Here is a 25840-nt window from a genome sequence, read left to right as displayed (position 1 = left end):
TTTTCCCTTACTGTTTTTAATATTCTTTCTTTGTACATTCAGTGATTTGATTATTATGTGACAGGGTGAATTTCTTTTTTGGTCTGGTCTATTTGGAGTTCTGCAGGTGTCTTGTAAGTTCATGAGCATCTCTTTCTTTAGGTTAGAGAAGTTTTCTTCTATAATTTTGTTGAAGATATTTACTGGCCCTTTAGGTTGGGAATCTTTGCTCTCTTCTATACCTATTATCCTTGGGTTTTATCTTTTCATTGTGTCCTGGATTTCCTGGATGTTTTGGGTTAGGAGCTTTTTGCATTTTGCATTTTTTTGGCTGTTATGTCAATGTTTAGTATGGTATCTTCTACACCTGAGATTCTCTCTTCTAGCTCTTGTATTCTGTTGGTGATGCTTGTGTCTATGACCCCTGATCTCTTTCCTAGGTTATCTATCTCCAGGATTGTCTCCCTTTGTGCTTTCTTTATTGTTTCTATTTCCATTTTTAGATCCTGGATGGTTTGGGTTTTATTCAATTTCTTCACCTGTTTGGTTGTGTTTTCCTGTAATTATTTAAGGGATTTTTGTGTTTCCTCTTTAAGGGCTTCCACCTGTTTACCTGTGTTGTCCTGCATTTCTTGAAGGGAGTTATTTATGTCCTTCTTAATGTCCTTTATAATCATCATGAGGTGTGATTTTAAATCCGAATCATGCTTTTCTGATGTGTTGGGTTATCCATGATTTGCTGTAGTGGGAGAACTCGGCTCTTATGATGCCAAGTAGCCGTGGTTTCTGTTTGTTAGGTTCTTGCACTTGTCTCTCATCATCTGGTTATCTCTGGTGTTAGTTGGTTTTAATGTCTCTGACTGGAGCCTGTTTCTTCTGTGAGCCTGTGAACTTAGGAGTGACAGCACTCCTGGGAGACCAGACTTCTCCAGGTGGGATTTGTGAATTAGGTTCTTAAAGGTTTTAAAATTCCTGTAATGAAATTTATTTATTTATTTTTTGTAAGGCAAAGGACACTGTCAATAGTAAAAAACAGCGTCCAACAGATAGGGAAAAGATCTTTACCAATCCTACATCCAATAGAGGGCTAATATCCAATATATACAAAGAAGGTAGTTAGACTCCAGAGAATCAAATAATTCTATTAAAAATAGGATACAGAGCTAAACAAAGAATTCTCACGTGAGGAATACTGAATGATCACAAAGCACCTAAAGAAATGTTCAACATCCTTAGTCATCAGGGAAATGCAAATCACAACAACCCTGAGATTCTACCTCACATCAGTCAGAATGGCTAAGGTTAAAAACTCAGGTGACAGCTGTAGAGGATGGGGAGAAATAGGAACACTCCTTCATTGTTGGTGGGATTGCAAGCTGGGACAATCACTCTGGAAATCAGTCTGGCAGTTCCTCAGGAAACTGGACATATTGCTACCTCAGGACCCAGCTATATCACTCCTGGGCATATACACCCAAAAGATGCTTCAACATATAAAAAGAACACATGCTCTACTATGTTCATAGCAGCCTTATTTATAATAGCCAGGATCTGGAAAGAACCCAGATGTCCTTCAAAAAAAAATAGATACAGAAAATGTGGTACATTTACACAATGGTATACTGCTCAGCTATTAAAAGCAGTGACTTCATGAAATTCTTAGGCAAATGGATGGAATTAGAAAACATCATCCTGAGTAGGTAACCCAGTCACAAAAGAAACACATGGTATGCACTCAATGATAAGTATATATTTGCCCAAAAGCTTGGAATACCCAAAGTAAAATTCACAGGCAATATGAAGCTCAAGATGAAGAAACACCAAAGTGCGGATGCTTCTGTTTTTTTTAGAAGGGGGAAGATAACACTTAAGGGAAGAAATACTGGGAGGAAAAAGTAGAGCAGAGACTGAAGGAAAGGCCATCTAGAGGCTGCTCTCCCTTGAGGATCCATCCCATATGCAGACACCAAACCTAGACACTGTTGTGGATGCCAAGAAGTGCTTGCTGACAGAGCCTGATAAAGCTGTCACCTTAGAGACTCTGCTAGACCCTTATAAATACAGAGGTAAATCCTCACAGCCAACCATTGGACTGAGGATGGGTTCCCTAATGGATTAGTTAATGAAAGGACTGAAGGAGCTGAAGGGGTTTACAACCCCATAGGAAGAACAACAATATTAACCAACCAGAAGCCCCCAGAGTTCCTAGGGACTAAATCATCAACCAAAGAGTACACATGGAGGTACCCGTGGCTATAGCTGCATATGTATGGCATTGTCTGCCATCAATAGGAAGAGAAGCTCTTGGTCCTGTGAAGGCTTGATTTCCCCAGTGTAGGGGATTGCCAGGGCATTGAGGTGGGAGTGGGTGAGAGTGGGAGCGTCCTCATAAAAGCAAGTGGATGGGATAGGGAGTATGGGAGAGGTGGGAAAGGTCATAACTTTGAAATGTAAATACATAATACGTGCAATAAAAAACTTAAAAAATAAAGGAACTGTTATCCTTTCTGCCCACTAAAATGGGAAACAGGATGTTGGTGAGGATAGATTATTAGAAAATAGAGGAATGCGGACTTGATATTGCAACACACTGCCAAATTGGGAAAGGGTTCATTTCCGTTTGGGGGTATTTTAATCCCAGCCTGAATTGTTAGAGAATGTGTTGATTTCAAGGCTTTTCTGAATATTTTAAAGTCTTCCATCAAGTTTTTGCTGTATTGATGCCTGGAACATTGTATTGATTCCTTAGCCATTGGGTCCATAAGTCATTTTTTAGCTTGAACACAGTTGTGAAGAATTGCAGAAGTCCCTACAAGGCCAGTCAAATCAGGAGAGATGATATCTAATCAATTAGGGAAAGACAAAGGAGATTATGGTAACTTGGCCAGGACTAACTTGGTGGCATTTAATATGTAAGGGTTAAGGGAGTAAAGTGTTCATTTCAGGAAGGGGCTTCTCAGAAACAAAGTCTTGCTAGAGAAAATATTCTGAAAAACCAATTATTTGAGGGAGAATTAGTAGAACAGGTAGAACAAGGCTGTGTTAGGGTGAATCCGATGTTTTAAATAGTAGCCTAACTGTTGCCCTTCTCTTGACCTTGGCAAGTCTTGGCCTCAGACATGAATCAGATGCTAGAAAGTATGTGTGTGCTTGGCTGGCCTTCCTAGTCTCCCATCTAAGGATCATCAGAACCTGGAGGTGATATGTGGACCATTACCACTTAGGGAAAGCTTTAAACTAAGTTTGACAACTGTGATGACAGGAGTTCTTAGGTAGCCAGACACCTGAGATAATCTCAGGAAATCCCTTCCAAAGTTGTGAGTTCATGGCTTCCATGAATATGGCATGTTCTTCCTGAAAAAAGAATCAATGTCTTTGCTGAAAAGAACTTTAATATATTAATTTTAGTAGCAAGAAGTCAGTTTCTCCTTTACACAGAGTGAAACTGAACATTCTTACAAAGGAATTCATTTTTAACCTCTGGGGGACTCTTTTCTGCTTCATAGAAATTTATCATGATTTCAATGCCCCCACACTTCGTAGCTTGTTACCTGGTCCATTACTCCGACATGTAACTTGATAAAGCTCAGGTTCTTGTGATATTGGTTTTCAGCGCTGGCTTCTCCCAGCTGCTGCTTTGAAGTACCAGATAACATTCTTAGCCTTGCATGGAGCGTGCGGCTTGCTGTTCAACTTCTCATTTGTCCTGTGGCTCTTCCGACTTCTTGCTGCGCGGTTCTATGGTAATCTTGCCCTTTCTCTGCTTTTTAAAGAGGCCAAACCTTAAGCTTTTCCAGGTGGCTAATCAGTCCATCCTCAGAATTGTGTAGATTATTCAGGAAATCATTCTTTTACTCCTTAAGCATGTCAAGTTTGGCCTTTACATATGCAAGATATCACTGGGCTATGCACATGAGTCTTAGTGGGTCCTGTGAACAAAGATACTGTCTGTGCTCTTTCACAAACAGACAAAAGCCTGTTTTCTTCATGTGACACCCTGAGGATTACAGTCGTGCTTTATATCCAAAGGCATCCACAGCTCAGAGAATCCAGAGCAGGCACAACTCAATGGCTGGCATTTGGGAAAAGCCGGCTTTCTCACTAGGCAACATTGTGGGCCACCGAGAACTGGAGGGACCAAGCATCTTTTGGGAGAACCGTCAATAGCCAAAGATTTCTGGAACTTGTTTCTGGGTAGTCAGTATTAAGAGTTTTCAAGGCCTGTGCTATTGTAATAGGATATTAACTTGGGAGAGGAAAAAAAAAGTCGCCTCCTGTCTCACCTACTTAGAACAAAATTGCTTCTGTAATTTTAAAGAACTATTTTGCAACACATTTAATGGGAAGGTTAGAGAACTGAATCTAACAGGCGATTAGAGTGCTAACACATGCTTACAAATGGCAAAATCAGGAATAAATCTTATTCTGCGTTTTGAAAAGGAAAGGGGCAAAGTCACAATTGAAAGTGGAACCCAGACAGAATCGACTCAGCATGCACAGAACGTGTTGGTAATGGAGCGGTGCTACTCACAGGTGTTAGCGGTGCCTTTGGGGATGGGGAGGTAAGAGCCTGGACTCCACGGTCGGCCCTGGTAATTCTTCTTGCATTTCCCACAGTCTGGACCTGTAGTGTTGTGCTCGCACTCACATGTCAGTTTGCTGTTGTCATACACACACATGGTGGCATGCAGGTTGCACTTGCACCTAGGCAAAGGAGAGACCAAGAGTGCACTTCAGTCAAGTTGGTTTTAGCAGTCTAACTACAGAAGTGTCGCGTGGAGCTCTCAAACCACACAGCATTTTTATGCTTTACAGAAATAAGTAGCAAAACATGGAGACCTGCAGGCTTAGCCATAAGGAGCTATGAAACGAAGGCCTTTTGGAGAAGGGACCGTTGACATGTGCTCATCTGCAGGCTACATTCTGAGGAGGCCTAATACTAGTCCAATCTACATGGCCTTAAGCTCTCCTAAACAGCCATCCAACATACTGTCTCCAGTGGATGGTTCATGGGTGACATCAAAAGTTTGATAATGTCATGAGTTTCTTTGGCATTTATTAAAGAAAGATATTGTCTTTCTTCATATCATTAAGGCGAATCTCATTTGTTGAAAAATGTGACAACCATTGAAACAACTTGCTACTCAGTATTTTTCTAAGGACTTGACAGCTTATAATCAGGGTTTCTCATTCTGGCACTAAATAATCCCAGGAACTTTTGCATTAAGTCTTCCCCTGCCTCCAGGGGAGGTAAGGCAGCAATCTTTATACTTCCCATGCACAACGTGTATCAACCTATATGGCAATTCCATGGTCTCTCAGAAACAGACCAACTGGGCAGTAATCCTAGAAAATACAAAATAAAGAAACAAATATGTCGGTGACAATGATTTGAGGCCACTAACTGTGGCTTATAGAGAGCAATGACAAACTAGGAGTAACAATGGAACACATGACTTCCTAACCCACTTCCACATTCAAAGTCTTTGAGTGAAATTGTGAAGGCCAACTTGCTATTTGTCAAAGCAGCAGGTAGAAAATTGTCTCACATCCTTTTTAGGCCACATCCTCCTGGGGAAAAAAACCTACCTTGACAGAATGACCATGAATAGGAATGTACCCACACAGAACAGAATGACCATGAATAGAGATATGTGCCCACACAGAGAGGACCAGGGATAAAATACCAACATACGTCAGACCTGGAAACTGAAATGTCACCTGCGTGTAGGTGTGTTAAAATGAGAATCTTCTGTGAACTAGGTAAGAATAGCCAGGTCCAAGTTTCATAAAGACAAATACTGTGGTGTTTTGTGTATTTTTTTGGAGGAAGACGTCATAAACTAGAAAAAAAATAGAATAATTTTTTAATGGGTGGAAAATTGAATTGTTGAACTACTGATGCTGGTTCTACTGTATCTACATAGCAATGGCTATTCTCTCTTGAGTCAAATGGGCTCCTATTCACTACAAAGAAGAAAGTGGATGGTTCTGACAGTGACCTAGAGATCCTTGGCTTTCTTCTAAGAAGGTGTACCTCTGGACGCAATAGCCATTCAGTCAAATCCTCTGGGAAGACCAAGCCTTGTTTTGTTTTTTGTTTTTTTTTTTTTTTATTCCGGAGCTGGGGACCGAACCCAGGGCCTTGCGCTTGCTAGGCAAGTGCTCTACCACTGAGCTAAATCCCCAAGAAGCCTTGGTTTTCTAATGGCTCTTCTATAATGAATAATACTCCTAGCTACATCTCCCTCTGTGTACTTACTTATGATAAGGTAGAAGAGTGGTCACATTAAAATAATAGGAATCCAACTTAAATATATAAATAGCATTTTTTCCCACCATCTGCCTAAAAGGAAAGAAGGAAGTAATTCATTTAAATAGTGTTTAGTTGTGAACCAGGCCCTAGAACAATCTCTGATAGGCAGGCAGCTACATGTGCTAGTGTATTTTATTAAAAGACCTTGTTCCTTCCTGACATTAGCACCTTTATTTATGGATGTGTTTGTACATATGGAGGATGTTTGAAACCCAAGTGTGAGAAGCACCAGCTCCCATTGATTTAACATCCTATCTGGTGCTAAAAATTTCAAATGAGGACATGACCAATGTGACCCCAAAGAATACACTTGTTTCATGTTTGAAGACTGAGAATGCAAATAGTCAGTACGAACTGGATTATATATCTTGCAACTTTTAATATGTGCATACTCATAAATGTTCTTTGAGGTCCAGGCAATTTCTATTCTAAAGACATTATATTAGCTGGAAAAAATATTCTTTGAATAACAAAAAGGAGGTGAAAGGAGGAAAGATAGATTGTTGCTACAATTTTTCTCAAACTTCTTGCAGTAAAAGATTCATTCTTACTTGTCTAAAGCTTGTCATTGAAGGCTCAACTCAGTACATAATCCTTAACCAAGACTCATACAGATCTCCAGCATTAATTTGTTATTTATTAAGTTACTTCCATGTATTGGTTTGTTTAATCGTTATTTAAGGTTCTTTGTATTTTTCAAAGTTATTAACTCAGTCCCTTTTATCATCTGGAAAGAGTAGTATCCACTGTGTACCTAAGCCCTTCCAGCTACTTTTTTGTCTTAGTTAGGGGTTTCTGTTGCTGTGATACAATACCATGACCAAAAACAGCTTTAGATCGAAGCATTTATCTTACAGTATATAAGTCCATCATTCAGGGATCTTAAGGCTCAGCAGGGAAGAAACTGAGTGGCCAGAGCTGAAGCAGGAGCCATAGAAGATCACTGCTTACTCAGTATATATGCTCTCCTTCAGTTTGCCTTTTTATACCTCCTGGGTTGCTTGTTCTGGAGTGGCACCACTGTAACAGTAGATCTAGAGCCCTCCTGACAATTGTACTCAAGAGAAAATGGCCCCCATATGCCTTTGACAAGCCAGTTTATGGAAGCATTTTCTCGTTAGGATTCAACTAACAATAACTCACAACATGGCAAGTTGACGATAGCAATACGACCGACAACGACGATGGGGAGGGCAGCGACAGCAAAACAACAACAACATAACTGTAACAACAACCTTAACAACAACATATAATCCTGGGCAGGACACTGTAGCCACTCTTCTTTTTGACTTTCATGCACTTGTATCTTTTTTAACTCTCCTCTTTCTCACTCCTTCCAAGGGGCAAGTATCTCCTGTTAGAATCATCCGTATCTTCTCTGTGGGAAATCCAATAGATATTCTCACTTGCTTTAGCTTCCTCAGATGTGTTGACTGTGGAATCCTTTCACTTGCTAGCTATCCCTACTGGATGTCTGAGCTCAATTACAGGACACTGTTTACTATCCAGTCTCTGCACAGGCTGTTCTTTTTCGCTTCTATCTTAACATTATCAGCCCTGGACACTCTTTTTCCTTCACTTTCTTCTGTTGTCCTAAAGTTTCTTCAGTTATAGACATTTTATAACCAATTTCTTGTTCTCATCAACCCTCAAATGCAAAAATTACCCTCAAAATATGAAGAAAATGTAAGGAGACTTGAATTCTCTATGCTACAATGGTCCACACAGAAGCCTCTCATATTATCAGCAGGTAACAGTATGTGATCGATGTGTTGATAATCCCTGCATCTGTAGCTGTATCACAGGTCTCTCCCACTGGTCTTGGATGTATTTATCAAAAATGCCCTGTGGACATAGTTTGAAGGGACCCAAACCAAACTTCTGGGCTTTCTTCCCCTACTTACATCCATTTCTGAGTTTTCTGTCCCAGGAATTATTATCTGGGTCAACTGGACCTCCTTTACCTCAGTTTACCTAGAATGGTTTGTCCCCGTCACTTTCATGCATCATCTAACTGCTCATCACTCCTTATCATGCTCAGTCCTCAGAGGCCTGCTCCTTTGGCATCTCGTCATCCATAGTTTTAGCAGAGATTAGGTCCTTGATAGTGACTATCAGTGTGACTTAGTCTTTTACAACAACTTCTAAACAAAAGTGAATGCTGTAGTTATACTTCTCTTTGTACAACACCAATTCTTAGTTTCAATCAGTCTTTTACTCAAATGCCTTCAAATCCCCCTGCAGTTTACCTCTCTTTTTCTTTTCTCGCTTTCCTGTTAAAACTCCTAACTCCATTCTTGATTCTTTGAACTATACATGTCAGGTACTACTACAAATTATTTATTCTTACTTCAACATTTTCTTCCCTATCCCACTCTCTTTCACCTTCATAACTCTTCCATTTGGAAGTGAATCTTGAAAGCTCAGTGCCTGGTTCTTACCTGATATTCAAACACCAATTGTCAGTCAATTAAATGCATTTCCCACCATGTAGAATGCCGATTTTCCACATGTCTATATGAAGCTCATGTCTTTGCAATAGGTTCAGGCTGTTTCAGTTGTTTTCCTGATGTTGCCCCTACTGAGAGGCAACAGTCATGTCTGCCTATTTTTTGCAACAAACTCAGCATGTAGCAAGGTGTTTGACACATTATAGGTACCCAAATGGTATTAGATGTTTAAGCAAGTGACTAGAAATTAAGGAGACCCTATGAAGGGAGAAACTTCATGTGCATATCATACTGTGTCTAGCATAGCAATGGATTGATAGCAGAGTTAGTAAGCATTAGAGCAGACCAAACCCTCTATGACATATGCTAAAAATAGTCACATGACTTGCTATTAGTTTTCACAAATATCACCCCTTATTTGGCAAAGAGAATTCTATCAAATTGGTGAGATCTTATAAACCCAATTTAATTTTAATTTAAACTCTTGAGGATTTGCCAGATGACTGAAATTGAACCTAAGAGCTATCCCATGATGATCCTGAAAGATCTAGGAAAAGGACACAGCCCAAGGGAGAAGAAAAACAGGGTATAGTGTAGCATAGTCACGGTAGAGCCTGTACCTTTTATTTTCAGGTCCTCATTCAGGGAAGGCAACCCTGGTTTATCTGGTGCTGTTGAAGCCTTGCTTTGGCACTGTATAATGCTTAACATGTCCCCAGAAGTAAATCTGATGATCCTGGGAGGATTTGAAGCTGTCCCTCCTACTCCTTGTGACAGTGATGTTTAAAAGCCAAGTGTTGAAAGCAGATACAATGGTGCCACAGATCTGGCCTGTATTTGGAAATAACTCCTTTCCCTTCTATAGCTCACTTTATTCTCATCACTCCCATTCCAATCAAAAGCTAAACTCCTTTATTTAGGGCCCTTGCCAACCAGAGTGACTTTTCCTCTGAAGGTAAAAAATAAATAAATAAAAAAGTAAAAAAGAAAGATAGCAAAGAAAATGGATTTCAGTGTTGGAAGATTGCTCTCAATTCTTGATGTCATGACCTCTGGTCTTGTGATGGGTGGAGGGCAGATTTCTGATCCATCCCACTTGTTTCTGACAGAGTCACTATTCATTTTCATGGTCATCCAGCTCCCAAGTTTACTGTTACCTGCCGGACAGGCAGAGATCTAAGTCTCTGCTGATAGTCAAATATCTGGTGCTCTGAAGAACGAACCTATTCACTCATGTGGTTTCCATACAGAGAACTCATGTAAAGACACTGCAGATAGAACTAATTGACTTGCATGTACCTTGAAGATCTATTTGTATACAAGTGACAAATATCAGACGCTGTCAAATAAGAGCTTCTCTTTCCGACTTTTAAACAAAAATAAGCTCCATTTTGTGCTCCAAACTTAATGAACACCAGCATGTTCTTGCTTTCAACCAGGTCTGTACTTCCTGTGTTTTAGTGACCAGCTGTCATGAGTCAATTTAATCTTGCTTATAAAATCGCTCCAATATTTAGTTCTATGCCACCTGCCAGTAGGTATGAAAAACCCATGCAGTCTGCCCGGTTTTTCTTTATAACTTAATATATCTATTCTGGGCCAGAATTTCCTGCCAGCCAGAGGTCTGTGTAGTCTATTAGAAATGTTTCCAAAAAGGACACAGGATAAAGGGGAACTTTCTATCTAAAAAGTAAAATAGAAAGCAGGTCCAGGCTCTGTCTTGCAGCTTCTGTCTTGCATGTTCTGTCTTGCAGGTTCTGGGTTTATCTACTCTTTCTCCTGGAAGGATTTGTCATGAAGTAAAGGAAGTTAAAGCATCATAGATATTTCAGACACAGAGTAGGACCCTAGCAATGAAGTCACATGGTCATATGGTTTCTTAAAATTTCCACATGTAAGACTTTATGTGGAAGTGGTCCTTTACTTAATGAACTGAGTCTCAGCTCGCCTCTCCGATAGCTGTACAAGATATGTTTTAGCCATTACCAGAACTAACCCGGATCTGCCTTTTGTTACACTTCCTACTCTAGATTACCCTTGATTATATAAATGGTTTTAGAAAATGTGTCGGCATTGATATTGAAGCATTGTAAATATCTTTTAAAGTAGAAGGACCATCATACACAATAGGTCTGTCATGCTTTTCTGCCTCAGAAGCTCCTTATCTTGCTTCCCACTGACACATGAATTTCTGACTCTTACCTCAATAGGTTGTTTGAAATGAAGTTTGCAATAAAGGAACTTCCAGATTTTGTGTTCTGATGTTAGCATTAAAAAAAATGTGAACCCAAATGCTGACGTCTCCACTTCCTTGCTATTAACCCAAAGATGAATTAATGGTGAATCCTGATGATTAACTTGATGAGATTTAAAGCCATCATTAAAAATAAGCCTTTGGATCTGTTTGGTGAGGTAGATTCTAGACCAGAAATTCTTCCCTAAATGTGGCTGGCAGCATTCCATGGGCTGAGGTCCTGGTTGACTACAAAAGAAGAGTGGAGCTGAGCAGTATTCCCTACTCTTTGCTTCCTGATTGCGGTTGTAATGTAACGGTTGTAATCACACACGCTCTGTGCCATGCCCACCATGATGGAATGTACTTTAAATTGTGACTCAGAATAAGCCTTCTTCCCTTAAGTTACTTTTGTTTGGTATTCTGTCAGAGTAAACAAGAAAACAACTATTTGCAGATGGCCAACGTAATAAACAGTGATGTTCATCTAATATGGACAGAATACTCCCGAGCACATGGCACTGTACCAAGTTTTGTGTGTGTTTGTTTGTAGATGTCACACAGCTTTCTACAAAACCTCATAATAATGCCAAGAGTTTGTCACTAAGAACTGCAGGTGATGCAATTGGATACTAAGGGGTTATAAAAACCTCAGACAAGACGGGGCAGTCATTCAGAGTATGGGCAGCCTGCCTCCAGAGCCCTGTTCTTAATGCATAGAGGACTTCTCTTTTTAAAGTATGCTTTAGCCTCAGTTGTTTCATTGCTAAATGACAACAGATGGATGTGTTTCTGCGGACTCTTGTGGAGACTGAACTAAATAATGCATGCCAGCTTCGTAGCCCAAAAGCCCTAATAAGTGTCCTTAAACTATTAATATTTCTATAATTGCTATGTCTACTATGAACTGAGCTGCCGATTCTTCCTGTAAGTATTCTAATAGCATGTATGAAGCAGCCTGGAAATGCCTACAGGTATTCAAAAGGGAGACCATATAATCTATTGTGTAGGGAAGAGGAGACATACATGGAACATAGTCCATAAAATGGTAATAGTTTGTCTATTTAGTCATGATGGAATCAGGACATAGGTTGATGAGTCCATATTGTTTCTGAGTTACAGATGATGAATTCACTTTCAGCCATCAGAGGAACTACTTCTACTGTTCAAAGAATGTGGGAGGCTAGGAACTGCTGTGGTGTCTTCTGTGGGTCCTGGTGACAATGGCTTGCTCTTTGGGTTTCTGCCACTGGAAAGTAGAAGAATCAGGGGATGTGGGTGGCGTAAGATGAGGAACCCTAGCTCTCAGATTGGCTCAACTACAGTTAGGGAAAAACAGGTCAAACCTAGAGGGAGCATCTGCCTGACCACTGAAATGACAAGAAACATCTGCTTTGTTTCAACAATATGTTTATCATAACTGCATACTAACCCATCTTTGCCTATGTACGTGGTAAGTACTTAGTCAACAGAAAGTATTATTACTACCACCATCATTATGAGTGAACACTTGTCTGGATTGATCATAATCCCACAAGGAAATAAAGAGGTCCTGATCTTTCCGGGATCTTCCTATACATTTCTTCCTTTAATCATAGACTTGAAGGCAGCTTATCACTGAAAGTACTTTTGGCAAAATATACAATATGCAAAGTGCAAGTTGAAGTAGAAAGTTGCAAATAATAAATGTTTTAAAGTAAGCTTCCCCATGCACGCGAGTGGAAGAGGAAGAGCCTGGAACAGTGGGTTTGCGTTTGGACGTAAGAAGATACCAGGAGTGAAATGATTACCCCTGCAAGACAAAGGGGCAGCTTGCCATCCACTGTGAAAAGTTCTTCTGCCACAAAGGATTTGAGTATCAACCAGGGCCCTGACTAATTGGGCCTCCCTTTTTTCTGAGCTCTGTTCTTTAGAAAATAAGTTCTGTAAATAGATTCTCACAGACTTGCTTTAGAAGCACAAGTAATAGCAGCTGTAGTTTTCTTTGGGAATTTAAAACAAAGATGAAGATCATGATCAGTCCTTCACCAACATCATGATCCTTTGGCCATTTCAAAAAAATATAAGGTTATTTCTTGCTTGCAGAGTAACAGAATAAAAACCAGTCTTTTCTGAACTTATTAATTAAAGTGAGTTAGATACCTTGCACCTTAAATTTTTTTTAAAAGTTTCATTTAACCCTTCCTTGAGACCCTAAACTTGCTTACAGTGAATTGTCTGATTCACTGAGCTGCTGGTTATTTTAAGTGATATTAAAAATAGCCCTTTTCTTTTTCTATTCCTAAGCTAGTTTAGCAAGGGTAAAGTGCCATGACTGTAAAATTAAAAATAGGAGCTTATACATTTCAGATAATGCACTGTCTGAGATCAGTGCAGAGACATGATGGTCCTGTGTGACCTGTTACTAAACTCATGGGCAGCCAGCTAATGGTTAGCCCAAAGAAAAAAGGCAATATGAGATGCATCCTGCGGTCCAGGTTGCCACTCTGTTCTGAAGATGGGCAAGTAAAGAGCTTATTAAATTAAAACTAAAAGATCGCCAGGCCAAGTTATAGTTAGGAGATGACCCCCTGATGCTTGCTTTATTCACAGAGAGAGCATACCAACACTGGGGTGTCCAGTCCCAGAGATGCAGGTTCCTATAGATTACCTAGCATTCAAGCAGCTAGGCTTTGTAAGAGAGGAGACAGTGTGGTCCTAAATGCTTGGAGTCCGGATAACCAGGATTATGAACTCATGTTTTTGGTCTGCCATGAACCTACTGACTTCCCCATGGTATTAGAACCTGGAATACAGGTTTACAATGAAGACCACATTCAATAGTCTTAACAGTTAGAAGGACTTTTGATGCATTTGGGAAGTTCATACTCATCCATCCTGTGGCTCATACTAACAAACTCAAACTCCTACTTTAAAACAATTCATAGAATAATACAGGAAATACTTTCTTTCACCTTGGTGTAGGCAGCTCTTCAGTGTGTATGCTCACTTTCCTAAAACCAGGCTTATCTAAGCAGATGTATGAAAGGTAGATTACATGGAGCAGGCTAGATAAATAGCTCCATGGAAGAAACCTGAATAGCCAGCCAGTGTGCAGTAACAGCAGCCACTTCGTCAGCCTTCCTCTGTACTTTAGTTTTCACTAAACATTTTGAGAGGAAATTGAATTAGATTCCCATGGGTAGTATGGAAAATTGGGGGAAATAGGTTTCTTCTAATTCTCCCTTCTTGAAAAATAAGATAATATCCAGTAAAAAAGTGTGCACCTGGCACCAACTGTTTTTAGTCCCTATATTTGGTGGCCTAGTTTTATTAACCTGTAGAAAAGACAAAGTTTTAAAGGCAAAAACAAATAACCAAACAAATGATAAGAACAAAAACAAAAGACATGCCCCAAAGAGGGAAAATGGTGCCAATAAGAACCTGATTCCACTTTGTGACTGATTACCCAACTATAGCTCTATGACCTTCATTCTGCTTCGTGACCAGTGATGCAAACTGTGACAATCGTAGATTCAAAGATTATAAAGCAAAGAAACAAAAGCCCCTGTGACAGAATTTAAAAGAACAATGAGCTATGACATAATCCAAGAGAAATGGCATCAACAAGAAAACACAAGTAGGCCATGGCCATTGGGTTTATCAATACCACTGGAATAGTCAGTCCACGACTTTCTGTCACAGTTGAAGATCAGAAGAGGGCTCAAAACTAGAGCCATGGGAATGTCTTAGTGTAAAGAAATGTTTTAATTAATTCAACATGGGTCAAAGTCAGACTTTACAGACAAGTGAAATATGACCAAGAAACCTGGGTTCAATTGCAAACACTGGCTAATTCTGTTCAGGTAAGTCTACTTGAGTGATGCCCAACTTGGTATTGGAAAGGTTGTATTATTTAGGAAGAGACCATCAACAACATATCCTCAAAAGGAATAGAGGGACATAGCCACCACCACGTCCTTTCTTTCAGACAAGAGGTAAAAAGTCTGTTCTTATACATTTTCATCCATGATAAGCTACCTCACCTTAGGCCCAATACAATAGAGAAAATTCATCTAGGACAACAAAGTCCAAAACTATCAATGAAAATAAAACTAGACAGTGGTGACACATGCCATCAATCAGAACTCAGGAAGCAGAAACAAGCCAACCTCTGAGTTTGAGGCCAATTTGGTCTTCAGAGAGAGTTTCAGGATAGCCAGGGCTACACATTGTTACTCTGTCTTCAAAAACAAAACCAACCAACCAACCAACCAACCAACCAAACAAACAAACAAACAAACAAACAAACATTTTCTCTTTATATGTTAACTTCAACAGGCATTTTATTATAATGGAAAGTTGCTTAAAATAGTAGGCTAGGCAAACTTTTGGGAATAATTTCTCTGAGATGTAAAGGATTTGTTGCAAGTTTGATGAATGTGCCATACTGAGGGCTTCACTGACCTCACCTTGTGACAACATCTTAGCCATAATGCATGTGAAAATAAATGTAGGTCTTCAGTTCTTGCTCTGCAATATAAATTTTGTCCTAAGCCTCCTATTATCATGGTAAATTTAGGTAGAAAATTCCAACTGTCAGCTTCAGAGGTCATCAGAAAAGCCAGGTTTACTCAACCAACAGGTTTCATCTCCCTATGCAAAAATATTGGTGCAAGCATGAGAATGTGTCCCAGTTGCTGTTGAAGTTGACCTTGGGGTCCTTTTTGATATCATTAGACAGTGTCTTTTTTCTTTCATTAATATTATATTTCTAGAAGGTAAACTTGGAAGTTTTAGGGGTCACTGAGAAATCCTAGCAGAAAATAAAGTTAGAGAAGAGAGCAAAACAAAGGGTAGGGGCATGAGCTGTAAACTTCTTGGCTTCTGAGCTACAACCTGCCTGAACCCAGCTCTAACCTGGATTTCTGCTTGTGTGAATCAGAATGCTCAACCTATCTATTTTGTTTAAACTATCTTAAGTTATATTTCTACCTACCAAAGGATTCTAACAAACACGAGTAAGCATAAATCATGTCATTTTTTTCTGTGTTCCTACTAGCTCCTGGCAGATTCAGTTAGGCTGGTCCCACTACTTCAAGTCACCGATGACAGAGAGGACATGGATAGGAAAGGTGTACTGGATGACCACTCTGTTCTGTGAAGGATTTAGGATTAGTGAATGAGAAACATGACCAGTCAGAGGCAGCCATTAGACCAGCTAGACAATTTCAAAGCTTTCCTTCACCTGTTGTTCTGATGTTAGATGACACTTAGATCTCCTTTCTTTTGTCTTCTCCTTTTTTCCTTTACCTTCCTTATTCCTTTGCTTTGTGAAATGAGATAGCCTTTTAAAGGTAAAGTTTGAAATGATGTGTTTTTGGAGTTGGGGAGCCCTGCATTAGATAGAGTTCACCCTTGACCACTCTTAAACATTTACCCTTAGGTTATTGCTATGCCTCTCAGAGTCTAGTACCTTACCTGCAAGACAGAGACAGAGATGAGCTGTTTTCTTGCCTTATAATTTCTGAATGGGGTAAGATGTCACAAGCCACCAACAAAACTTATAAGCAGGTGCCCAATAAATTGTAGTATACACCAGATATCACCAGAAGTTGTAATAAACATATGTTAAACATTTGTCATATATGAGACTGTGATTATATGAAACTCACAAGGAGGGACTTATTGTTTCAATCCAATTACTCCTGAGTTTCTCAATCTTGTTTTGCATATAACAAAAAAATGAGAGAAAAATAAACCTTTGCATATCAAACACCATATCTTAGAGCACAGGCATAAGACCTCTGTTGTGCAGGCCTAAACTTTCATCCCCTGAACAGGGCTTTCAATGATGCCTAGTGTGAAGTACTCTTCAATGTTTATTGGAAGGATTATCTAAATCCACTCCTTTACTATGGAAATATGAAAATACCAGTTTAGAGAAATAATTACAAGAAACTCTCCAGCCCTGCTCTTCTGGTCTATTTTGAATGTCCAGTTTTAAAGAACAGTTTCCTGATAATAATCAATTTCATAACTACAGAAGCTTTCTCAAAGACAGACAGACAGACAGGAACCATTGCTCCATTTTATAGGGAAGCAAACAGGAAAACAAGAGCATAGCCCCAAACCCCAGACCTCAGTCCTAAGGAGTCTGCATGGTGTGGAATACAAAGCCAGACTCCATTTCCTTCGAGTTCTGCTGCTCAGCTCATTACCCCTTCCCCTCTTTCCCCCTCCTTCCCCTTCCTTCCCCCTCCTTCCCCTTCCATTAACCACACTAAAGTAAGACATTTTTCTTTCCTCCTAGAACATAAAAATTGAGTTTATTTTGATCCTGATTTTAGTTGCCAAACATGTCTAGTCTGTATTTAAAGTGTTATCAAAACCATTTAGTGGAATAGTGGAAGAGGAGAGAGGTAAGGTTTTCTCTTTCTTCTTTTTTTTCTTTTCTTCTGTTTTTGTTTCCTTCACTTGAAAAAAATAAAAAGTGTTCTGCAGAATCCTGATTTTCCTTTCAATGTTGCTCTACCACTCAGACTTCTGTTTCCTTATCTGCAAGCCTGGGCAATCTCATAGGGTTATAATGCAGAACAAATTATAAACATCATCTGCCATCTTTAGAATCCCCACCATTCACTTGGTCTTCACTATGCTTGCCGTTACTTTGTTTAGGAGATGAACAGCTAACTAAACATCAAGGCTTCAAACATCTCAATGTGCACAGTTTTGCACAACACCTCTGCTTTCAGAGAGACGGTTTCCTGATATAGGAACCTAGGATCTTCCACCAATTCTAGTGTTTTTGGTGCCCACACAGATGCAATATTAAAATTTAAGGTACTTGAACGAAATATGAAGGATGCTGTCCCTCTCAGGTGCCCAGACATGAAAATAGGTTTCCTGAAACTAAAGTAGAAGGTTCTGGAAGTCCAAAAGACCTACAGTCTTTAGAGGTCCACTGATATGACCGTAGAAAAGAAGTGACCTGTGTTTTTCCTAATAAAAACCATGTGATGGTGGCAAGAATGGTCACAATGCAGCCCTGAGGCTTGAGGTTTGCCTTCGCTTGAGGGCCCTCCAGAAGAGCAGCCTACAACAAAAGCAAATGGAAATTGCTTCTCCGGCAGGACTGGAAATATCAAATGCGGAGCGTGGTGTAGCCTTTTAATCCACAGGGTAGCAAAGTAAAGGTCAATTACCTCACTTAGAGAAATGAAAGGCATGTAGTAAAAGTCAAATAGATACGGCTGTTAGATAATGTATTTCAAGCATGAAAATGAGGATTTTTTTTATTGCAGGGTTATATTTAATGCCCTGGTAAACACAAGAGCTTTATGTCAAAGAGGGAAATAGGAGGCTGACAAGGAATCTGCCCGACAGAGTGCCCTCTGCTCGATGTGTGGGTTGGTGTGGTCGTCATTGATTAGTGTCAGGACCCTGCCGGGAAGCAGGCAGACTGGCTGCAGCCACGAGACTCCAAGGAACAGGTGGTGCTGTGGGTGGCACAGAGGTTTAAAGCTATGAAGACACCCTGTGCAGTTCCATCCCTGTCTCCCTGTCTCTGGGTTGTCTGACCTATGTTCTTTGTCACTTGGCTTGACTCCTCTTCTGACACACTCCCTGTGAATCTGACACAAGATAAGCAGCAGCTCTACTCCCCGGGATGGCTGAATAAAGTATAAAGGTCATTTGTGTGTCCCACCCCCCAGTTATGACTCTAGTCCAAGGTTGCTCCTCCACTCTTTCTGCTCCAGAATTGAATTTTCCCTTCAAACAGTATTAAGGCACATCCTTCCTGCTTTCTGCCTCTGTGGGTAATCAGATTTGGATTATTAGCTTTTTTCATTCTGATCACCCTAAAGCACCTACCTGGCTAAATCTTTGGTCATGTCTCCTCCCTGGTTAGGCCCTCTTGTTTTGCTGTTAATTCATGCTATTTTACCGGAAGAAACATTGTGAGTTTCTTGGCCATTACATCAGAAGACACAGTGCTTTAGGCATGGTCTTCTAGTTCCGTCAGCCACACCCACCTTTGTCTCTTACATAACAAGACTGCAACGTCATTTGTTCTCTGTTTATATTTTCAAAGTAAGCATTGACATCCAATGAGGATAATCTCTTAGTTAGAAGCTATTTTTATATTAATTATGGCTGCAAAATTCACTCGTTGGCTCTGTTAGAAATATCAACAGTGGGTCTGATAAAATGGGGGATAAAATTGATGACCTTTGTTCTAGAAATGATACTTGGGTGAATTTCTCATCCATGTGGCAATACAAACAATAATTCCTTATTCTCAGGAAAGCCCCACCTATGGAATATAATCCAAAGGCAGTTATGGAGTAACCCAATGTGTGTGTGTGTGTGTGTGTGTGTGTGTGTGTGTGTGTGTGTATACATGTGTGTTTTGCAGATGTAAATTTCTAAGGATCCTGAACATTACCACCCACATATGGGAAATTAATGTATAGTTTCTTCAACACTTGCCCATGGGAAATTAGGAGAGTCTGTGAGAAAGAACAAGTATGACCTCTTCAGAGAAAACGTTTAGCAGAGGTGTCAGGCTGAACAGAGGTGTAATGGAGGAAGGGAGAAAGTTGAGGAAGCCTTCTATTGGACAGGACACATAAGAGTATCTCGTCATCTCCAGTGAGGAGGGAGAATATTCCTTACAGAAATGCAATTTTCCAAATCATTTTTATGCTGGAAATTAGGGGGCTTGGAAGTATCACAGAAGTATTATGATGTCTACAAAATAAGGAAGCCATTGGGTGAGAAGTGGCAGTGACTGGATAGAGAAGCCCGTTCACATTGGTGCCAGGCAAAGCCTTCTGGGAAATTTGCATAACACGGTAATGCTCCTCATTTATTGTCTGTGTAGTCATTTAATGTCCCTCACACTTTCCACCAAATGTTACTAAATTTAACTACTTATTTTAGGGAACTCTGTGCTCACAGCTAGGAGAAAAAGTACCTAACTAGAAGCTTGATCAACCCCTTGTAATATAGCAGAATGGGCTAGGGGAACAGGTTACACATCTCTCTAATCCAGGGACTTCAGGTGCCCCTGGCAGAGCTGTAGATTCAGTTAATGGGGCTAACATGCCATTCTGATTGAGGATATACTACACTTGAATAAGTGGATAGCAGCTGTAAGTATTTAAGGATAGAAGGCATTTCTCACATAGTTTGGGATGGACGGACCTGTGAACATGAAGCAAGAATAAAGAACCATTTTCACAGGCACTCAGGATAGAATTTAGGAAACAGCAAGAGAAGATGGCAGGACAAAGAAAACCCAGATTGTTTAGCAGATTTCACTTGAGGTATTTTGTCTATAGCCACATTAAAAATTTCCATGCAGGGACAGATGTAGCTACACATGCCTTCACTTCCAGAGGCCAAGGCAGGCAGATATCTGTAAACTTAGAAACAGACTGGTCTACATATTGAGTTCTAGGCATCCAGGGGTACACAGAGAGGCTGTCTAAAACACAAATTCCCATGATACATAAATTGAAAAACATAATAAAGATTTAAGATAGGAAACAATTCAAGGCAGATGAAAAATTCACCAGAAAGAGCTGAAATAAAATAATAGTGAATTTGTAGGCCCTGCAGTAGAAATTCTTTAAAATGAAATACATAGAGGAATGGGGAAAGCATTGTGAAATGTAAGCCAGCATCAAGTGACACAGGATGCAAAGTTAGAAAATGTATGTCCCTGTAGGGTCAAAGAGAACAACAGGCAGAACATCTGGGGGGAATTGCCAAAATATTGTAATTACTACCAACTGCAAGAAATGTGATAAATGTCAAGTATTCAAAATGGCAAACATAATAAGCTCCAAGTATAAAGAAAATTATATCAAAATTTCACAAACAAACCTCCCCAGATCTGTGACAAAGAGCTCTGTAAATGTAGGAGGAGGAGAGGTGACACATTGTATTCAGGTATTTCCTTGGAAATATTACAGCTGAGAAGGCAGCGAAGCACATGAAAATTAAGCAAGTAAAAAAAAAGGTGTCAACCGAGAGTTCTTTACCTAATAAGTTAAGTTTAAAAAATGAGGCAAGATTAAAAACAGGTTCAAAGACTCAAAATCTTTACTATTTCTTTCCACACTATGCAAAGGTTTCTGTTGTTGTTATTGGCTTTTTTTTTTCTTTTTTCTTTTTTCTTTTTTTCGGAGCTGGGGACCGAACCCAGGGCCTTGAACTTGCTAGGCAAGTGCTCTAAGGCTAAGCTAAATCCCCAACCCCGTTATTGGCTTTTTTTAGTTTACATTTCAAATGTTATCCCCTTTCCTGGTTTCCTGTCCCTAAACCTCCTATCTCCTATCTCATCCCCTTCCTCCTTTTTCTATGAGGGTGTTCCCCTACTCATCCACCCACCCCTTCCTGCCTCCCCACCCTGACATTCCTTTTCCCTAGGTGGTTAATCCTTGACAGAACCAAGGACTTCTCCTCCCATTGGTTCCCAACAAGGCCATCCTCTGCTACATATGCAGCTGGAGCCATGGGTCTGTCCATGTGTACCCTTTGGATGGTGGTTTATTTCCTGGCAGTTCTGGTTGGTTGGTATAGTTGTTCTTATGGAGTTGCACACTATACAAGGCTAATGGACGTTCTCTAAGTTCTGAGGTAGAAGGAAAACAGGAGCAGATGGAAAGTCAGATGGACACACACAGAGACACACAGACACACACAGACACACAGACACAGGCAGACACAAGCACACACACACACACACACACACACACACACACACACACACACACAATGAGGACAACTGACTATGTGAAACATGCTGGTTAACATGCATTGTAAAATATAAAGGTGAGAGAATTGAAATCATGGTGGTTAGCTTGCTTGCCTATAGCTGGAGGAGTATGGCAACATCTGAATTCAGTGTAGAATGAAACAGGTTTGTAACGTCTTTTAAAGCAATCCCCAAATATCAAAACAAAAGGGATGCAGGCGAAGGGCAGAGAGAAGATTCCTAAACACTTCACTAATCTGAAGAATGTAAAAGGGGAGTGGAGAGTAAGAGTGGGACTAACAGAAAGCAAATAAAATGTTAGATTAAACCTAATCTATTGATAGTCATATTCAATGTAAATTATGTGGGTACACTAGTTAAGACACAAAGGTTATAAAAAGACTGATGTATGTGATCTAAAGAAAGACTGATGTATGTGGTCTAAAGTGTCACGTCATGTTAAAAAAGACTAAAGAGGAAACTGAAATGGGACTGAGTCAGACACAACAGACTTCTGGACACAACCCAGGGAAAAGTGGGTAATTTAACACTGATAAAAGATTTAGTAACTCAAGGAAACAAAAGAGTTATCACCATTTATATCATTAAAGATGGAGGTTCAACATGCTTCTTAAAGCATCTGTTTCTTTTTTCTTTAGAAACGGACAATCATCTTAGAAGTCTAACATTCACATGGATATATGAGGCCTAAAATGGCCAAAGCGATTCTGTAAAAAGAGCAAAAATTGGAGACTAACACTCTGTCACACCATGACTCATGAAGCTGAATTAGTTAAAACAGTGTGATATTGGTGTAAAGATAGATTAGAGAACAGAAGTGTCCAGAAATACACACACACACACACACACACACACACACACATACACACACACACACACACACACACACACACACACACGGACAAGTAATTTTTCACAAGAATGCAAAGGCAGTTCAGTAGATAAAGGGTACTTTTATTCCAACACTAACTGGGTCTAGAACAGTTGGTCACATAAAAATGGATTTCTATCTATATCATTTGAAAAATGATGTAAAAGTTGATCATACAACTAAATATAAACACCCAAAACTTATCAGAAGAAAACACAGACAACATTGAGCTGGAAAATACTGTGCAATCCTAACAGTAATCTAATCAATTCCTAAGAATGAATTTTGAAATTGAAATGATCTTTTCTCTGAAAGATTATGTTCCACACATGTGCCAAACACATTGAAACACACACACACACACACACACACACACACACACACACACAACACGTACACATGAAAATGGAAAAAAGAAGAAAGAACCATGTTAACAGGGAAAAAAGTGTAGTGTGGAAAGAAGTATTTATAAGATACATTGACAAAAAATGTATCACAAGAAGACAAACAATCTAAGTATGTAATAAGTTTACTTTTTGCATGTATAATATGTATTGTGTATGCATATGTATGTTCATATGTGTGAGCTCACATGTGTACGGGGTGCATGTGTGTGTTCATAGGTGGAGGCCTGAAGATGACATCGGGGATTTTTCTCTCTTGTTCTCTCTCTTCTCATGAGGCAGTCTCTCAAATTTCCCAGTGTGCTGGAATAAAAGGCAAGTCTCCCTTCTGCACAACATTTAAGTGGGTTCCGGAGATCTAAAATCCATTCTTCACGCTTGCTTGGTAAAAGTTTTAGTCACTAAACAACTCTCTAGCCCTAATTTATTTAAAAATAAAAAAAAAATGGTTGTAAAAACCGTTAAAGATTTTAAATTACATGGGAACTTGGAAAATGAGTCTCAATGCCATTAATCTTTTTCTTTTCTTTCCTTTCTTTTTTTCTTCCTTTCTTTTCTTTTATTTTTTTATTTTTTTTTTTTAGGCAGGGTTTTTCTGTGTAGCTTAGGCTGTCTCGGAACTTTCCCTCTGCCTCCCGAGTACTGGGATTGACGGCATGCACCACCACACCATGGCCTGGTGCCATTAATCATTTTTAAAGGGCTAATAAAAATCACAGTGTGGGAGCGCCAAGATGGCGCAGTAGGAAAATACACTTACTGTGAAAGTCCTATGACTTGAGCTCCGTCCCTGAGACCCACATGCTGGAAGGAGAGAACCCACTTTTGGAAGTTATCTTTTGACCTCTACATTCATGTTGTGGCACACACATGTATGTCCATGTATGTGCTCACATGCACAAACATAAAAATAGAAATGAAAATTTTAAAATGCATGTTGGTGGGATAATAATTTATGATAGTTAATCTTGCTGATAATCTTGGGTAGTCTCCAGAACTTAGTGGTAAGATGCTATTGCTGAAACTGAAGACACAGTATGATTGAGTCTTAGAACAAGGTGAAATCAAACTAGTACTGACCCAGAACTTTCATAGTAATAGTAGATGCTATGGGAGTACCAGAGGGGGAAAAAAAAATCATAACTATTACCCAATGTTATTGGCTTTATATCTTCCTATCTGTTGGCTTTAGCAAATACCAGCCTGCCAGGATCATGTGCACTGGTACAAGAGTGTCATGAATAGTCATGGGAGTAAGCAAGCTCTTTCTGGTGGAATTTATGGCTGTCTTCTTTATGCCAGGTCATTCCTGGCACCCTTAGTGGATAATAATATGTAGCTGATAGGTCAAAGCTCTAGGGGATAATCTACTAGCATTATTCTATTAAACAGATATAGTATTAAAACAAATCATAATGATTTATCACTATATCCATTAATTAGTTAGCATATCTTTCAACCATGAGCATCTCATGTTTTTACAGTAGATAGTGATTAACACAGAGACCCATAACTGGTTTGGGTGTAGAGAATAAAAGACTGGGTTTGTAGCTCAACAGTTAAGAATACTGACTGCTCTTCCAAAGGTCCTGAGTTCAATTCTCAGCAACCACACAGTGGCTCACAACCATATGTAATGGGATGTGATGCCCTCTTCTGGTGTGTCTGAAGACAGCTACAGTGTACTCATATACATGTAGAATAAAATAAATCTTAAAAAAGGAAAATAAAGAGTGTGAAATAGTCAGTCTTAAAGGGGACATCTATATCACGTCCCCACCACCAAAGCTCAGGGTGTAAGAGTCAGAGTATGTGGATGACCACGAGGAAATGGTGTTTTTCAGACACAATAGGGCAGTTGCACAAGCTCAAGCCCCATAAAATACTAGGGGGGAAGGGAGTTGTTCATCAAGTCCTAGCTAAGGAGCAATTGGCGACTGCTGGATGATGGCAGAAGGGGAGGCAGTTTGGTTGTTTCGTTGTTTGGTTTTGTTTTCTAATAGCGTGAACCTCTGGCAGGCCAGCCATGCTTCAGTGGACAGCCCCACACTCAGAAGTCCATGAGCAGCACACCTCACACTCTGTGTTGTTTTTGAAAGGGTAAAAATGGAGGACATGAAACAGAAAGGAGTAGGGAGGAAGGGGAAGATCTGGGAGGAGCTAAGGGGGGGTGTAATGATCTTAATACCTTGTATGAGATCCTTAAAGAATCAATGAGATAGTTTATTTCTTTTTAAATAAAAGGACAAAACATTAAATAACTTAGATAAAAGTGTGGGAAACTTCAAGTAAAACAGAAAGCTAATCAAGAATATGCCGTTCAAATGATAATTTCACTGAAGTGTACATAACTCAAAAACTTCAGATTGTAGAGCGCAAGCATACAGTTTACTGCCCGTCAATTACATCTCAATACACGGATATGAAGGTTTCCAGATGCCTGGGACTGACTCTGACACCACTATACCCCTGTCACCTGACTGTGGGCCGTGTGCTTAGCCTTTTGCGTCATGATTTCCTCATTCATCAGGCTGAGGTGCTGACCATACAAGCATGAAGAGTGCAGAACAAAACAGGTACAGAACAGAAAAATACCAGTCTATTGAGAACACTCAGTCAGTTTTACTAGTACACAGTCACGTCTCTTCTGAGATTGATTCAAGGACCTATTTAGGTATCCAGTCATCTATAGATACTAATATACACATATTCAATCCAGACAATTAGCTGGTGGTTCACTCTATGTCAATAAGTCAAGAAGTTGCTAGTCTGTGTGTTTTATTTCTACTTCCAGTTACTTATTGAGTGTTAATTTTTAC

The 25840-nt window shown here is 39.7% G+C and overlaps 1 protein-coding gene across 1 annotated transcript in view; it reads right to left on the bottom strand.

Moving 5' to 3' along the window:
* Positions 1-4437: 4437 nt before the first annotated feature.
* Positions 4438-25840, bottom strand: part of Ntng1 (netrin G1) — a 59402-nt gene continuing 37999 nt past the window's right edge. Inside the window, exon 2 of the mRNA XM_032897449.1 lies at positions 4438-4683. Coding sequence (XP_032753340.1) covers positions 4503-4683 — 181 coding nt within the window. The 3' untranslated portion in view covers positions 4438-4502. The remainder of the gene's footprint in view (positions 4684-25840) is intronic.

The sequence above is a fragment of the Rattus rattus genome, chromosome 3 (assembly GCF_011064425.1).
Source record: "Rattus rattus isolate New Zealand chromosome 3, Rrattus_CSIRO_v1, whole genome shotgun sequence".
NCBI lineage: Eukaryota > Metazoa > Chordata > Mammalia > Rodentia > Muridae > Rattus > Rattus rattus.
This window is presented reverse-complemented; position numbering and strand designations above follow the sequence as displayed.